The 16,454-nt window shown below is 57.4% G+C and overlaps 1 protein-coding gene across 1 annotated transcript in view; it reads right to left on the bottom strand.

Annotated features, from left to right (window-relative positions):
- The window catches only part of EXOC6B (exocyst complex component 6B), a 103,084-nt gene that overhangs the window by 48,427 nt on the left and 38,203 nt on the right, over positions 1 to 16,454 (bottom strand). The window contains 10 exon segments of the mRNA XM_087723879.1: positions 895 to 1,006; positions 2,741 to 2,850; positions 3,260 to 3,365; positions 4,590 to 4,687; positions 5,312 to 5,383; positions 6,021 to 6,141; positions 6,652 to 6,698; positions 6,810 to 6,893; positions 11,818 to 11,886; positions 12,705 to 12,875. Of these exon segments, the coding sequence (XP_087580005.1) occupies positions 895 to 1,006; positions 2,741 to 2,850; positions 3,260 to 3,365; positions 4,590 to 4,687; positions 5,312 to 5,383; positions 6,021 to 6,141; positions 6,652 to 6,698; positions 6,810 to 6,893; positions 11,818 to 11,886; positions 12,705 to 12,875 (990 nt within the window).

Here is a 16,454-nt window from a genome sequence, read left to right as displayed (position 1 = left end):
AGCTGTAATTAATTGGTGGGGAGGGGATTCTCCGTCACCTGTCGACAGAAGCGGCCCTGGCTTTTTCCAGGACAGCAGAGAGAAGCTTTGGGGGGTTTCCCCGTTTCCCAGGCTGGCCCACGGATTCTTTTCACCGTATCCTAAATCCCTGAAATGTCCGGTGTGACCAGAAGTCCCTGCAAGCCCTTTGTGTCCAGCGGCTCCTCTCCAAAACATCAGGCTGGAGAACTGGGACCCTCAACGCACAAGAGCGTTAGGGCTCCCACTGTCCCTCCTTCCTGGCCGGAGCTCAGCCGGGGCAGAGATGAGAAGTACACGCTGGTTCCCCAACATTTACCGTTCCGTGGAGTGGCGGCAAGTGGTCCTGGTGATGGGGGGGGGGGGTTCTCCCGCACAACCTCGTATCCTGTGCATGCGCAGATGAAGCCTTGCGCACCTGCCTGCCACTTGCAGGGCCCGCTTCCCAACAGGACATGAAGCGGCAGCCGTCTGTGGCCAAAGGGTTGGGGACCCCTGGCCCACCACCCTCCCCGAAACCCTTTCAAGACTGGACAAGGGGCCCTCAAGGAAACCAAGCAGGAGGAGATTGACCCGGGTCGCATCAAAGCCTGCCTGATTCATGGCCTAGTTTCCCAACTCCGGCCCTTTTAAGGTGAGTTCAACAAGTGCCTGGGGACTTCTGGGAGTTGAAGTCCACTCATCTTAAAAGGGCGGAAGTTGAGAAAGGCTTACTGGTGGTGGAGGAAAACCTGGGGAAGGCTCCTCATAGGCAACTTAACCTCCTTGTAAGCTTCCTTTTCCCGCCTCCTCCCTTCCGAGGATCTGCCACGAGGCCCTGAGCGGTGAGGGGGTCAAAGGCCCCCAACCCCTCCCAACCCAGGAAGGAGTCCTTGCCTCGGTCAGGCCCACGTTCTTCCTCCGAATGACGTTCTGCAAGCAGCCGCTCAGGGTCCGAGTCAACAACAAATTGGTCGATTTCCGGATCATGTCGTCCACCTCCGTGGAGCTGAAAGGCAGAGGGGGAGTCAGGGAGGAGGGGGGCCACGGACGGCCGGGCTGACTGAGCAGCTGCTGAGGGCGAGGGGAACCCGTGTTTTGGGGCGACGCCAGCCGAGAGGTTCTTGGCCATGGGCAGAAACTCAGCGCCGACATCCCATCACTACCAGCCCACGAGGATGAAGGCAGACGGGAAAAGGATGCAGAGATAACCCCCTCCCTTTTCTTCATTTCGTGGTTTCAAGTATTTTGAACAGCAGAGTCTGTTTAGTTACCACGGCACTGAAAAAAGGGGGTTATGACCATTCTCCACACTTACGACCGCTGTAGCATCCCCAGGGCGAGGTGATCAAAATTGGGATGCCAGGCAACTGGCTCCTATTTATGACGGCCGCAGTGCCCCGAGGTCACCTGATCCCTTTTGCCACCTTTCCACAAGCAAGGGGGGGGGAGAGATTCACTTAGCAACCAGGATACTAATGCAATAACTGCCGTGATTCGTAAAATGGGGCAAACCTCCCTTAACCAGCGTCTCGTTTAGCAACAGAAACCTTGGGCTCAAGAATTGAGGACAAATAGTATTCTGGGTTTTAAAAACCACACTGGCCATTTTACCAGGAAAAGTTTGTCCGTAAGAGGAAGGCTGGAAACGGTTTTCGTGTATTAATGAAAGAAAAAATAAAGCCATGTGGTGGGTGGAGAATTCAAGGATGGCCTCCGACCACCCCCGCCCACCGCAGCCCCCACCCCACCAAAGGCAGCCCTGGCCCCCTCCAGAGGCTCCAGGGGCTGAGAGAGCTCACAGGCCGCCCTTGGCTGACCTCACAGCAGCCCAGGAGGGCCAGGAGTGCTGAGTCCTTGGATGGGGACCCAGATGAAAGGGGGGGGAAAGCCAGGAAGCCCCCAGGAGCCACTCCCAAAGTCGGGAGCCCACCACTGGGCTCCACCCTCAGCTCTGCCCTGGAAAGGGGACCCTGCCAGCCTCCCCACCCACGTTTGACTCAGATCTGTGGGCAACAGCAGATATTTTCCCCAAACGAGGCCAATGAGAGCGCGTAGATTTGTCCAGGCAGCCTCTGGGAGTCTAGGCTCAATTAAGGGGGGCTGGGGGGCTGGGGGGGGCTGGCCTCCATGGTCAGTCTGGCATGCAACCTCTTCACGGGGTGCCCGAAAACCTCCACTCCCCCCCAGGAGGAAGAGGCTACCAGTATATTCTGAATGATTCCCCAATCCATTTTGTTTAACTGGGGGCTCCCATTGGCTCCGCTGGGGAAGGGTCCCGGGATGCTTTCGGGCACCACATTGTCCGGCTTCTTTTAAGGAGTGACCCCCCCCCAAAAAAAGCTCTGATGCAGATGTGGAGGCCCCCACGAAGGACAACTGCCCTTGAAGAGCTGGCAGCCTCTGCTCCCTCGCTCCTTTTCTTCAGCTGGGACGGTGGGACTTCTCTCGGAGGCTTATTTTTCCCCCTAAATTGAGGAAGGCTGATCTCCACCCACTCCAGAGACCCCCAGGAAGAGCGAATCCCCTTGTATCTGCCTGGGTGTTCAGTGACAAAGACAAACCGCCCCCACCCCCACCCCACCCTCCCAAGAGCCCCTCCCCCAAGGAGATGCAGGAGAGCAGGGGAGCTTTGCAAGAGCCCTGGAGATCTCCTGGGGGGCTTGGCGGGGGGGGAGCAGCCCTTGGGGAAAGGCCCAGGGGAAAGGCAGGGGCTTTCTGATCCACCACCCCCTCCCCTCACCTCAGGTGAAGGTCTTCCGAGAACTTCAGGCAGGCGTAGATAAATTCCTTGATCTGGTTGTAGATCTGAGGCACCAGTTCGGAGAAGGGGAACTTCCTGGGGAATGGCTGCTGCAAAATGGAGGGGAGGGGGGTCAGCAGGACAGGCGCCCTCACAGGCCGAGCAGCCATCACCCCCTCCCACCCCCCGCCCAGAAAAAGGGTCCAGTTGACGCAGATTCCACCCTACCAGGATGACCGAGAATCGCCCCCCACCTCCAGCCTTCTGAGCTGTCATGACTGCAAACCTTTGTGCTCCTCCGCCCCTCCAAAAGAGACATTCCCCCCCCCGGGGTCCCCCCTCTCACCCCCAAGCTGTCCTCTTTTGAGGCAGGAAGCACCGCCAGAGGTCATGCAACCCCCCCCCCTCCCAGGGCCAGCCCCAAGTGACTCTGCAGGGGAGGAATCTCCTCGGCCTCCAGCTCTGGAGAAGCGCTCTGCAGGGGGAGGGGAGGCCACCAGGAGACCCTCCGGGCTTCACCTTCTCCAGCTCCGCATCGTGGAAGGGAAACTGCCCCACCAGCTTCTCATACTCTTCCTGGTCTGCCACCGAGACGGGGCTGTAGGTGTCCGAGTCCAGGATGCTCCTGTGGGACGGAGGAGAGTTTCCGCTTGGGCCCCCTGGGTGGCTTTGTCTACAGGCAGTCCTCCACTTACAACCATCCAGTCAGTGGCCATTTGCGTTACAACGACACTGGAAAAAGTGACTTACGGCCGTTTTTCACACTTACGACCGTTGCAGTATCCCCAGGGTCATGTGATCAAAATCCTGGTGCTTGGCAACTGACTCACATTTATGACGGCCACAGTGGCATGGGGTCACCTGGTCTCCTTTTGCAACCTTCCGATCAAGTCAACGGAGAAGCCAGGTTCCCTTAACAAGCGTGTTATTAACTTGTTGCTGTTGTTGTTAGTTGCGAAGTTGTGTCCGACCCATCGTGGACCCCATTCCCCCAGGCCTTCCTGCCCTCTCCCGGACCCCATTGAAGCCCAGGCCGTGACTCCCTCCAGCCCCCCCCTTCTCTGCCGCCCCCTCCCCTTCTTCTCTTGCCCCCCCATCCTTCCCAGCATCTTCTTCCCCAGGGAGCCCAATTAACTAACTCACTAACTTCACAACTGGGGTTCCTTTAACACAGTCTTTCTCAACCTTGGCGACTTGAAGTCCCGTGGACTTCAACTCCCAGAATCCCCCAGCCCCCAGCTGTGCCCAGCAAGAACAAAAGACGTCCATCTGATATTGGGGGGGGGAGGCTTTGTCCCCGGAGCCCCCTCCCCTCTGGGCCAGGGCTCCCCAACCTCGGCAGCCTTAATCCTTCCACTCCCAGAATCCCCCCGTTGGCTTCGCTCTTAAAGCTGCGGAGGTTGGGGGCCCTGCTCTGGACCCTCCACAGGGGCTCCCCAAAATGGCAGCGGCAACAGCACTCAGGTTTCATCGGCCCACAACGATGCGTTTAGCGACTGTTCAAAGTTACACCCTGCACTGAGAAATGAGGCTTAGGACCATTTCTCACCATCTCCATCTCTGCAGCACCCAATAAAGAGGGGCAGAGTCAGATGGGAAAGCAGGCTCCCGAACAGAGAAGGGAGCAGGATGGGGGTCCCACAGCCCCCCCCCCACTGGGCTTCAAAGCAGGCGGAGAGGGCTCCCTCGTCACCTGCCTGACCTTGGTGGTGAGCCTTGTGTCCGTTCTCATGTTCAAATGGCCCCTTTGAGTCCTGCTGTGGGATCTTCCCTGGGGAAGCCTCCACATCTGCCTTCCTCCTGGCCACAAGCAATCAAGCCCCCCCCAGCCCCCCCGCAGAGGCCTTACCTGAAGGCTCCTGCCCATTTCTTCAGCAGCGTCTCCCTGTACTGGTCCTGGATCTCCAAGAGCAGGTCGAAGAGCTGGCTGACAGGGAAGCCGTCGGCCTGGCAGGGAGACAGGGGGAGCTTCAGGGGAGGAAGGCAGGGCCCCCAACCCCCAGGGGGCTCTGAGCAGCCTCTGGAAAGGTCCCTCTGGGGCTTCGGATGGGACCGGAATCCAGAAGAAGCTGGACGGGACGTGAGAGTCCTAACAGGAGCCCAATCCAGAGCCCAATTTAGAGAAGTCATTTTATTTCTTTGTTTGAGTGAAATCCAATTAAATCCAATTAAAGTAATCAATTATTAAGTATTAGTCGAGGAGAAAGCGATTAGCACAGCCAGTTCCGATCGAACGGAGTCTAAAAGAGCGGGAGCAGGCTCCTCGGAGGCCATGACGTCACTTTGGTAGACTCAGTTCTATTGGTTACTGACTGAGTTAACCCATGCATGGCCGCTGTCTCCACCAACTTTGGAGAAGGGTTGTTGACTGAACGGTTGTAAGTTGAGGACCAGCTGTAGGAGCTGCACTGAGGAACCTTTCCACCCAGCCCCCCTTCTTCCAGATGAAGCCCCGGGCGGAGATTCAGAGGGGAAAAGGCGGGGGGGGAGATTGTGTGGGAGGCGAGTCAGGCACTGGGGCTCTGGGCCTCCCTGGGGAAGGGCTGGAGGGGCCCTGGGGAGGCTCCTTACCTGGAGAGTGTCAGCAAAAAGCACGATGAGGTTTTTCAGGTCCAAGACCAGGTCTGGGTCGGAGCAGTAGGACTGAAAGAGGGAGAAGAGGAGGAGGAGGAGGGATGACTGGCTGCCTTTCTCTGGGCGTTGGGGGGCTCAGAGGAAGACAGTCTGGGACCCCCACGTGTTTCCAACTTCCAATTCCACAGGGTGATTTTGTGGTTAAAAAAAGGAAAATCGCTTAAACCAAAGGAAATCACATAAAAATTAACTTCGCTCAAATCTGCTTGTTAAAGGAAGGAACCACTGGGGGCCCCTGGTGCTCTCTGAGCCTCCGTGGTTTGCTTACAGACATTTCATTACCAAACTAGGTGACATGATCAGTGCCAGAAAGGAATGGGGGTAGGGGGGTGGAGAGGAGGAGGAGGAGGAGGGGGGGGGGGACTGTGGGGGATCCTTGGAGCTCTCTGATCTTGTGGATTTCCTTGCAGGCATTTCACGACCCAACAAAGTAACATCGTCAGTAATAAAGCCGCATTGCTTTCCGTATCAAAATAAGGATCAGGTCCATTAAAAGAAAAAGGGAAAAGGTGTGTCTACGGCTGAGCCATATGGTTTATGGAGCTCCAGGCAAAGGCAGCCAAAAGAGCAGGAACCCCAGGCCCCGACCCAGAACGGGGGGTGGGGGGCTCCTTCGGCAGCCAAGGGCCAAGCGACCGCTACTCACCGAATGCGTCCGGAGGGCCGCGATGGTCTTGGAGAGAGCCATGTCCCAGAGCTCGTCGACGTAGGCTCTGTCCACCAGGCCTTGGCTCGTGTGCAGGACGTGGTCCTCGATGACGAAGAAGCTAGCCAGGGGGAAGGGGTCACAGCTCACTGGAGGCTCCCTTCAGCATCATCGGTCGGAACTGAGCTGGGAGGGACCCAGGAGGCCTTCTAGTCCAACCCCCTACTCAAGCAGGAGACCCCGGCCTTTCCAGACAGGTGGCTGCCCACTCTGACCCGAAGGCTCAACTGGAGCTGATGTGGTCAGCCCATCTCTGGCTTCACTGGACCTGGGCAAAGGGCTTGTCCAGCAGGGCTTCCAACCCAGCCGGCCAGGAGATTCAGGCCCAGAGTTTTTAATCCCAGCTTCCTCACCAGGATGTCATTGGGAGTGGGGGGGGGGGGAGGAAGGGCAGACCGAGAGGAGGCCAAGAAGGCTAAAACGGTCGTAAGTGTGAAAAATGGTCATCGCTTTTTGTCAGTGTCGTTGTTCCTGGGAAGAGTCATTAAGCGAATGGCTATAAGTCGAGGACCGCCCATGCCGCACAGGCCAGAGCCCCGGTGGGAGCAGAAGGGGACAGAAGAATACCTACCCTACAATCTGATTAAAATACTTCCGGTAGCCGGAGAGGGTTTCGTGCTAGAGGGAGGGGAGGAAGGCAAGAAGATTAAAACACCGGGGGGGGGTTGAACCCAAGAGATCCAGCCCATGGGAGACCCCCCCCTGTCCCCCAAACTCTTGGGGCCTTACCATGTTGGAGGGGGGCTGCAGAACCAGCCGGGCCTGCTTCCTCCTCTGCTTCCGGTAGTAGCTCTCGAAGGCCTCTCGGGCTCCCTGCCAAGGAGAGAAAGGGTCAGGCTTCCCCCAGGGGCCAAGGGCCTCCCTTTGCCCCCAACCACCCACCCAGGAATAGGGTCTCCAGCCTCGGCAGCTTTAAGGCTAAGCGGAATTCTGGGAGTTGAAGTCCAGAAGCCTTAAAGTTGGCAAGGTTGGAGACCCCCCCCCCCTCTAAGACAACTCGCCCTGGCCGACTCACCAGGGGACCACGCAAGAGAGGGACCAGTCTGGACCTTCTCCAGTTAGAAGTCCTGGAGGGGTGGGTTTTTTTCTGGGGGGGGGGGTCAGTTCTACTGGTCCCTCTTGTGAGTTATCCCGCCTTGAATTGTCCCGTGGCAAGTTGGCCATGGCGCCTCCTCCTTCCACTCCGCCAAGAATAAACCCGGCTCAGCTTCTGAGGAATTGGCTGGGTCTTCTGCCCTACCAAAGGGGCTCCCCTGGGTGGGCATGCAGGCTGTGGGGTGCCATCCTTGGAGCTCAACACGGACTCCATGGGGAAACCCTCAGAAATGAAGCCCGTGGTGTGTTTTTGCCATAAAAGACCATTTCCCAACGGAATTCTTTCAGAACGTATTATAATGCCCGGAGTTGCCTGGAGGAAGCCATCCACTGCATTTCCTTTTAATTTATCAGGACCCAAGAAGTTCGTGTTTCCCACCCGTTAACTTCGCCTCCACGCAAGGCCCTTTCCTGAAAACGCCACCTCGGGGCCTGCAGCGGAGACCCCAAATCCGACAGGGCTTTTCTGCAATCCCCTCTTGACCCTCCTTCCTCCAGAGGCTGCTAAGCCCCCCTGACAGCTGGCTTCTGGTGCATTTGAAGCATTTTCACAGTACGTTTTAAAGTGATTAGAAAGACGCTCTCCGGAATATTTATATTTTAAATCTGTCAACCTGTATTTCTTTCCCGTGGCTCCAACCTCATCCAGAGGTCGGCTTTGCTGACTCTTTTGCTAGGCATCCAGCTGTCTGGTGACCTCCTCCCTCCCTCCCTCCCTCCCTCCCTGCACATCTGTCTTCTTCACCTCCTATTCTTCTTCCAGGGGAAAAATAAACCCCACTCGGGAGCTGATGCAGAATCTCCCCCCTAGACGCCCTGATGGAGGAGAGGGAGAAGAAGGGCTGTGAAGCAGCTTCCTTGGAACAATCTGGGAGGGGTCAAAGTGGGAAGCCCACCCTTTCTAGCCAGCGGCAGAGGAAGGGCCCAAAGAGCAGGGGAGAAAGGGGAAACCGTCCCCCCCCTTGCCCCCTCTGACCCTCCCCACAAGGTGAAGCCCCTGCCTCTGAACCAGGGGGTCTCTCCTACCTGAGGCCACCTCTGAGTAGCTACCAAGGGGTTGACACAGCCTGGAAGTTTTGCAAGGCCAACAGCAGTAACACAACCCCCGTCTCTGCTCAGAGCTCCTTAATAGAATATATGAGCCAAAGAGGAAGTGTTTGCCCTAAAATATTATTTAAGGCCTGCTTGAGGAATATTCATCAATAAAAGAAGAATTTTTCCCCTTTTTGTTGCTTCCCACAGGGGCATCGTCTTGTTACTGTTGTCCACAATTATGTCTGAATGCTGCCTTTTTAAGAAACCCCCTTCCCTCCGGAGGGACTTTTCCCACCCTCTCTGTCTCAGAACCCATCACTGATCTGAATTTATGAGGGGGGAAAAACTTTAAGCCTCTGCCATCTCCACCTCTGGGCTGCCTTAAAAGCTTCAATTATTATTATTTCAGAAAAGAAAAAAAAGGAAAATAATAAAACTGATGCAAATGTGCACTTTAAAAAAATTAAGAAAACATAATAAAGAAAGAAAATACTATGAAAGCAATAAATGTGGGCTTGGCAACCAAAAGAAATCACAGATAATCATTAGGTGGAAAGTATTACATGGCTAATATATTCTACCAATTAACAATTTACAGTGCTGTGAAACATTTTATGCCAAACTTCTGATCAGGGATGACCTGCATTAACTATAGCAATATGTGGTTAACGATTAAAGTCCTTAAGAGGAAAGAGCCAAATAATAAACAATACGGACAAAAAACACTGTAAATAAGGTCTATATGCCTGATTAAAATATAAACTTTAGATCTTGGAGCGGGGCACAATTCCATTTGCCTAACCGCCACCCAGAAGTGGCTTCCAAGCTTGATTGTCCACGGGGTCTTTAGCAAACCCAAGGTTATCGTAGGCGTCAAAGCCCCCCCACCCCCGCCCCCCAATGGTTCAATTAAACCTCCTTCGACCGAGGGGGTGAGGGGGTCGGGGACTCCGCGTGGCCGAGCTTCCTTCCTACAATTCAGGGCGATGTGCTTAGAGCTATGATTGGCAGGCTCCTTTCACCGCCTGAAAGGAGGGAAGGAAAGGGATTGTGCCTGTCAACGGTCAGGGGGCCTTGGACCCCGGGGCCTGGGCCAAGTCTAGGGACCTGGGCCTGGAGGGAGCCCAGGGAGAGTCTCCTGGCTACAGGGAGGCTCCTTCCATGATTCTTGGCTCTGGTTTTGCCTACTTTGACTGCCCTGAGTCATGTCCGTCCGATGGGCTGCCACCTAAGTCAAAACAACGCCTGGTCCAATTCTCTGCTCAGGACAGGAACCCGTGAAATGGGGGTCCAGCCAGCGGCTCTTGGAAACCCCCATCCCTCTCCTGGGCAGCTTCTGCCACTCAGAACATCTCCTCCCAAAAGTCAAGACCGGGGAGGGGGTGTCTCCAGCTTGGCCCCTTTCATAATGGTGGACTTCAACTCCCATCATTCCTCAGCCAGCATGGGGAATTCTGGGAGTTGAGGTCCGCTAGTCTTAAAGGAGCCAAGGATGAATCTCCTTCCTTTCCACTTCATCCTGTTGCTCTTCTCTCAGTTTGAACCAAAAAAGAAGAGGCCCAGCTCCTTTTGTAAGTGGGGAGGAAGCGTACCCTGCCCCACAGATCCTGCTTCTCCGTCCCACGGAGGAGATTCCCGGAGAGGCAGCCATCTTGCCTGGCCCTTTGTTGGAACCCAGGTTAATGACGACCTGCAGAGTAACGGAGCTCCGGCTCTATTGTCCAAAAGCCACTGCAAACAGGAGGCTCCCCATTTCCTGTTATTTCAACCGATGGCCGTGCCCGGAAGGGCCCCTGCCTGGGTGAGGAAGACGGGGAAGCTGAAGAAGAGCCATGATAACCTGGCTCAGAGAAGTGGTGGTGGTGGTGGTGGTGGTGGTGGTGGTGGTGGTGGTGGAGGAGGAGGAGGAGGAGGAGGAGGAGGAGGAGGAGGAGGAGGAGGAGGAGGAGGAGGAGGAGGAGGAGACCATGCAGGAGAAGAAACCATACTAAGCAGGGAACTATTCTAGAAATAAGGAGGGGTTTCCTGACAGAAGAATTCATCGGTGGAATGACTTGCCTCCAGGAGTTATGAACCCTCCAACCCTGGAGGTTTTGAAGAAGAGACTGGAGGGCCACCTGCCTGGAATGTCGTCTCCTGCTTGGGAAGGGGTTGGACTAGGAGACCTCTATGTTCCCTTCCAAATCTCTTGTCATCCTGATATTCTTGAACGTTGAGCTAGGAGACCCAAGAGGAGACGAGGCTGCTCTCTTCCACAGCTTCCGTCCCGGGAGCCAAAGTCTCCTGGCTGAACCCCTTCATTGCAGGGACGAAGGGCTCCTTTCACAGGATCAGGAGGAGCCTGGCCGGAGGCCGAAAAGAGGCATGGGGGAAAGGCGGGGGGGGGTGTCTGGTGGCTCCTCAGATCCCCCCAGCTCTCAGCAGGGAGGGGGGCCGTTCTCCCTGCTCTCCACTGACCGCCTGACCCCCGGCTGAAGTCCAGAGCTTCCTAGAAAGCCTCTGCCTGCCCTGAGGAGGAGGGGGGGAGGCCCTCCCGATGCTCCGGCCGTGACCGGGCCCCGACCCCCTGTGTGCGAGAGGGGAGCCCTGCCCGCTGCCTGCCCGATAAGCAGGACTGGCAGAGCCAAGCAGGATTTCGACTAATCCGTTGGGAACTTCTCAGCGGCTCAGCCGTAAAAGCGAGGTGACAGGAAGGTCGCCTTCCCTAACAATGCGGGAGGAGCCCGGAGTGCTCGGGCTCCCAGGGGGCCTTTTCCACGGCCGCAGCCGGTCCTCCGATAAGGCCATTGTCAGCCAGGCGGAGTCGCCTCCCACAGCTCCTCCATGCCAGTCCTCCTGCCTGGCTGATGAGGAGACGGTTTCCGGTCCTGGCTTCAGCCCGGCCACCCTGGCCCTCAGCCGCCCTGCTCAGGAACTCCCGGCAGGACAGGGGTCAAAGACGGGAAGGGCACGGGGGCTCCTGGGTGGAAAGCAAGCCCCTGCACCCCAATCCCTCCAGGTCCCTTCCACGGAGGCCCCTCAGAGGCAGCCCCCTCCCCAGCCCCTGAAACCAGCCTCCAAAGAGAGGCCACAAAGCGTCGGTGGCTTCATGGGGGTCACGAAAGGGAAGGAAGGGGCTGCCCCAGAACCTGGAGAGGGCGGCTCTCTTCTCAACTACAGAGCCTATGTTCCCCCGCTACTGGAGGACAAGGCCCACCAATGGGGCGCCTCTACGGCTGTCCGAGGGCAGGTGAAGGGAACGGGCCAGTCGCTCCAGAGGAAAAGTGATCCAGTTGCTCTCCTGGGTGAGGCGGAGAGACCCAGCAAAGAGTCACTGCCAGCAGATCCCAGGAGTTGCCAGTCCGGCTGCATTCACATAACCTTCAGGCCAGGCCAAGGAAAGCCTTGCCTGGGGGCTCAAGGGGGGCTGGCCGGGGGGGGGCTCACGCAGAAGCAGCTTTTCCACTGAAGGAGACCCGAGGAAGCTTCTTGGGTCAGAAGCAAAACGTCCTCAAGGAACACAACCAAGAGAGGGCTGTGGCCTCCGGGGCCTCTGGGACAATCCGTGTCCCCCTTCTTCCCGGGGAAGGACAGGGGTTCAAAGGGGGGTGAAGGAGCAGCCGCTTACCAGCACGGAGTAGATGTGGAAGCAGCGGTAGACGGGGGAGAAATCCACCAGATCCTGAGCACCCGGCACCTGGGGGGAGAAAGAAGAGGGACAGCTGTCAGTCAAGGCAGGGAGGGAGCACAGAGGGCCGAAGGGAGCTTCTTCACCCAGGGGGATCCCGCACCCCCTCCCCACAAACACTCCACGTGGAGACCCTGCACCCCAACCCAGAAGCCTTTGGCCAGAGGGCTCTGAAATGGGTGGGCTGCTCTGGGCCCCCGGCTCAGGCGGCCTTTCTCATGCCCCGAGGGGGAGGCTGCAAGGCAGCAGAAGAGAGGGGAATCTGAGGAGGAGGAGGAGGCTTTAAAGCAGAGGCCGCCATGGGGGCAGTCCTCGACTTAGGACCACAATTTCTGTTGCTAAGCGAGACGGCAGTTAAGTGAGCTTTGCCCCATTCTCGCCACGGTTGTTCAGCGAACGACTGCAGTTGCCGTTAAGTGAGTCCGGCTCCCCCACTGGCTTTGCTGGTCAGAAGGTCACAAAATCAGGGGACCACGGGACCGTCATAAATGTGAACCGGCTGCCAAGCATCTGAACCTTGATCCCGTGACCATGAGGATGTTGCAACAATCGTAAGGGTCACTTTGGATGGCCATTAAATGAAGAGTTGTAAGTCGAGGACTACATGAGCAAAGCCCCTTGGAGGGATGAGGAGGTGGGCCTGGGAAAGGAGAAGCCCAGCCTGGAAGACCCCAAGTGGCACCCAACTCCTGCCCCATCTCCCCCCCCCCCGGCAGATCCAGGACCGGATGCAAATGAACTCCCTCCTTCCCCCCTCCCCCCCAGAGCCCCCGGGCAGCCTGGCCCACCCCCTCCCCCACCCACGCCTGGCCTTCGAACAGACTTGCCTCTTCCTCTTCCTCCTCTTCCACATCCAGGATCCCAGAATCCCGCTCGGAGATCGGACTGGCGTTCTTGAGCTCCGGGCCTGAATTCCCGCCAGCCTCTCTCCTGCCCCGGCGGCCCCCGGCCCTCGAGGGCTGCCCCACCAGGCCGTCCAGGCTCCTCTGCTGCTGGGCCTAGGGCACAAGTGGAGAGGAGGGTCGGTCGGAGCACCACTGCCGGTCACCCAGGGGGCGCTTCTCCGTATGACCCCCCCACCCCGCCCAACAGCCCCCTCGGGAGGCCTTCTCTGGAAGCCCCACCTGGCTGAGGGCTGACCTGGGGGCCCAGCAGTAGGGCGGCCTGGACCCCCAGCCCCCCCCCACCATTAAGAGTGACTTCCCCTTGCCCCCCCCTGTCAGTTCCAGCTGCCAACATCTGGGCACCAGAGAGGCCTGGAAGGGACCCTGGGAAACCTCCTCTGTGCACTGCAGATGGATGCCACCTGCCCACCCTCTTCTGCCAGGGCACGCTAGAGGAGCCCCTCCCTAGGCAGCGTCTCCCCCCCCCCAACAATTTGAATCCCCCAGTGAAACATTTTGCTCTGTGAGAAATGCGGGGGGGGGGTGTTCTCTGCAGATGGAAGGAGGACCTTCTCTTAACAGGACAAGATGCCCCCCAACACACACAGACACACTCTCATCTTAGATTTGTATATGTACATTTGCAGGGATCACAGAATTAGAGGTAGCCTCGACCTACGGCCGAAACTGAGCCCACCATTTCCCCACCACCACCCCGATGGGTTTCAGGGTTAGGCAGCTTTTCCACCACCCTCTCTCAGTCCAATGAGGGTCAGCAAGAGAAGGGGGGGTGTTTCCTTCCCTTACAAGACCCTCCCCAGGCCTGGGGGCTCCTCTGTGCCAGCAGGCAGGGCAGCCCCTGCAGATGGGGGGAGGGGGAGGCTCTCCAAGGAAGGGCTTGTGGTCCCCTCCTGACCTCTAGCGGCCCCACAGCACCATTTCTGCTTGTAAAATACAACCCCCCCCAGCCCAGCCCAGCATCCACCGTCTGCGTCCCCTGGGTAGGAGGCGGCTGGGGCTGTGGGGAGAGGCTGCTCGTCTTGCAACCTCTTCCCTGCCGTGAAGCCTCTTCGGAGCCCCAATGCGGCTGGGCCCCGACTCCTGAAGCCCCCAGCCTCCATTCCTGCCCTAGCCAGGCCATGCCCTGCGTGCCCCTCTGGGACGGTCCAGGAGACGTGGGCAGGGGAGAAGGGTCGTGCGAGGTCGTCCTTGACTAAAGGTACGGAAGTCTCAGTGGCTATTGGTAGGGAGGAGACACGCGCAGCTTCTACCAGGAAGCCCCCCATCCCCAGCCAGCGAGCCAAGGGGAGCAAAGAGGCCGGCTGAGTTTGCTCCTGGACCTTCTTCCAAACTCCCACCGGCCTCCAGACCAGCAGCTGGTCCCAAAATGCTCAGCATCACTATCCTCCGGCCACCGGGCACCTCTGAAGACAGGGGAGGTAGCCAGCAGGACCTCTCTGCCCATCCTGCTTGCTGTTGGGCTCCAGACCGGCCTCCAGCCCTCCTCAGAAGAAGGGGGCTTTCCTGGGGCGTTGGGGGGGTGAAGGGCCAGGAAGGCCCCCTGGGAGTGCCGAGGGCTCCCCCACCCCCAATCCCACCACCTCTGCTGACACCGAGCGAGCGAGGGAGCTTCCTCGGAAGGCTCCCTGGTGAGTGGCAGCCAAGGCAAAGGAGGGAGGGGGGGAGGAGCAGCTCCTCCTGGGCTTGGTGGTTTTGATTAGCTTCCCGGCCACAATTGTTTTATAGGCTCCTCTAATGGACTGAGACACAGAACGCTGAAATACGGGCCCCCTCCTCCCCTCCTCGGGAAGGAAGACCCGGCCCCTAAAACAAGATGTGGGGAAAGAGGCGAGGAGGAGAGAAGGGAGGGAAGCTAACAAGGAGTGACAGTGTGGTTGGGGCCTCCACCAGGGAGGCATTTGAAAGCTATAAAGTCCCCCCCCCCCCCCCGCATCCCCCAGATCAGATAAGGGGAGTCTGATTACTGCAAGGTGTAAACTCAGCTTCTGGTGGGAGGTTGGACTAAAGAAAGAGGCTTATCAGCTGCTTGCCAAGAAAGGCAGTTTGTGCGGTGGGGGGGGGCAGCAGGGACCTCCTCCTCCTGCTCCTCCTCCTCCTCCTCTCCCAGGCCCTTCCAAGGCACCTGATAGCAGCAATTATGGATAGTCCTCAACTTACAACCGTTTGGAGCAAGAAGAGCCTTGGGGAAAAATGACTTCTTGCCATTGTTCACCATTATGACGGGTTGCAGTGCTCACCTCCTCTACACCCGGATGATTGACAACTGGCTTGCATTTATGACAGTGGCAATGTCCCGGGGCGTCACGTGATCCCCTTTGCGACCTCCTGACAAGCAATGTCCATGGGAAGCCACGTTCACTTAACGATCATGTGACAAATTTAACAGCTGTGGCAAGAAAGGTCATAAAATGGGACAAAGCTTACTTCACAAATGTCTCCCTTAGCAACATAGATTCTGGCCTCAATTGTGGTCGTAACTCGAGGACTCCTGCACAGCCAGGAGGCAAGCTGGAAACCTTGGTCCCCTGGAGAGAGGCCGAGTGTGGCCCTGGGCTGGCTTCGGCCGCTGGGGGAGGTGCAGGACAGCCACACGGTGGGATCTGCACAGTCGCTCTGGGATCCCACTAACCACAGGATCTCCTGATCGCTTATTTGCACCCCACAGCGATGATTAATGGGGGGCCTGATGATCCGTGACAAATGCACCTTTTCTTTTCTGTACCCTGAGAGCATCTGCACCAAAGACAAAGTCCTTCTGTGTCCAATCACACTTGGCCAATAAGGAATTCTATTCTATTCTATACTTTATTCTATTCTATTCTATTCTGCATTTTCTCTATTCTATTCTGGTTAGAACAGTTGAGGGGCTGCAGAGATGGGATGAATGAATCAGAGCTGGAAGGAACCTCGGAGGTCTTCTAGTCCAGCCCCCTGTTCAACCCCTTGCCCGCTTCCTAGAGGGCAGCAACCTGGCTTCACAGCTGGGCTGCTGGGGCCCTCAAGGCCCGGTCGTTGCGGGGGGGGGCTGCTTAAAGGGGAGGCAGGGCCTGCAGCTGGAGCACAGCCTCTCCCAGGGCCTGCACCCCTGCACAGCTGCCGGCCCCTTGACGGTGCTTAAGCTCCTGCTTGGCTTCCCGGATCCCCTGCGATCCTCCCTCCCGCTTCCCCATCCCCTCTGCAGCCCTCCTCCCGCCTGGACCCCTGGACTCTGCATCCCCAAAGAAGTGGGGGGCTGTTCCTTCATTTCTTCTCCCGGACCGAGGCAGCCTGAGCGGCCCAGAAGGCCCAGGAGCCTCAAGGGCTACTTATTAATCCGAGACGTTTAATCTCTTTCGCATGTTGACTTTTCGTGTCTTTGGCTTGTTAGCTTTTAATCTGTTTTTAATAGAGACTGTTTATTTCACAAAGCGTAGCAAAAGGCGGCCCAGTGCGTGAAATTCACAGAAACAACCTATAAAATGGGTATCGAAATATAAAATGCCAGAGCAGTGGAAGGTTTTAAAGCGAGAGTGATGAATAAAATTACGAATAAAATGAAGCGGTTACTGGAGCGACTAAACCTACGGACGGATATCGGAATCGCTGAGCTGGTCCTGGCCATTTGTACCAGGGAGGGGGCCGCAGAGGCCGTGGGGGCCTCCGGCATCGAGAGCAGCCAAGGAACCCAGAACC

The sequence above is a fragment of the Thamnophis sirtalis genome, unplaced genomic scaffold, assembly GCF_051295495.1.
Source record: "Thamnophis sirtalis isolate CommonGarterSnake01/CBP01778 unplaced genomic scaffold, rThaSir2_p1.2 scaffold_10, whole genome shotgun sequence".
In the NCBI taxonomy this organism is placed as follows: Eukaryota; Metazoa; Chordata; class Lepidosauria; order Squamata; family Natricidae; genus Thamnophis; species Thamnophis sirtalis.
Note: the sequence above shows the minus strand (reverse complement) of the source record. Positions and strands in the feature narration are given on the sequence as shown.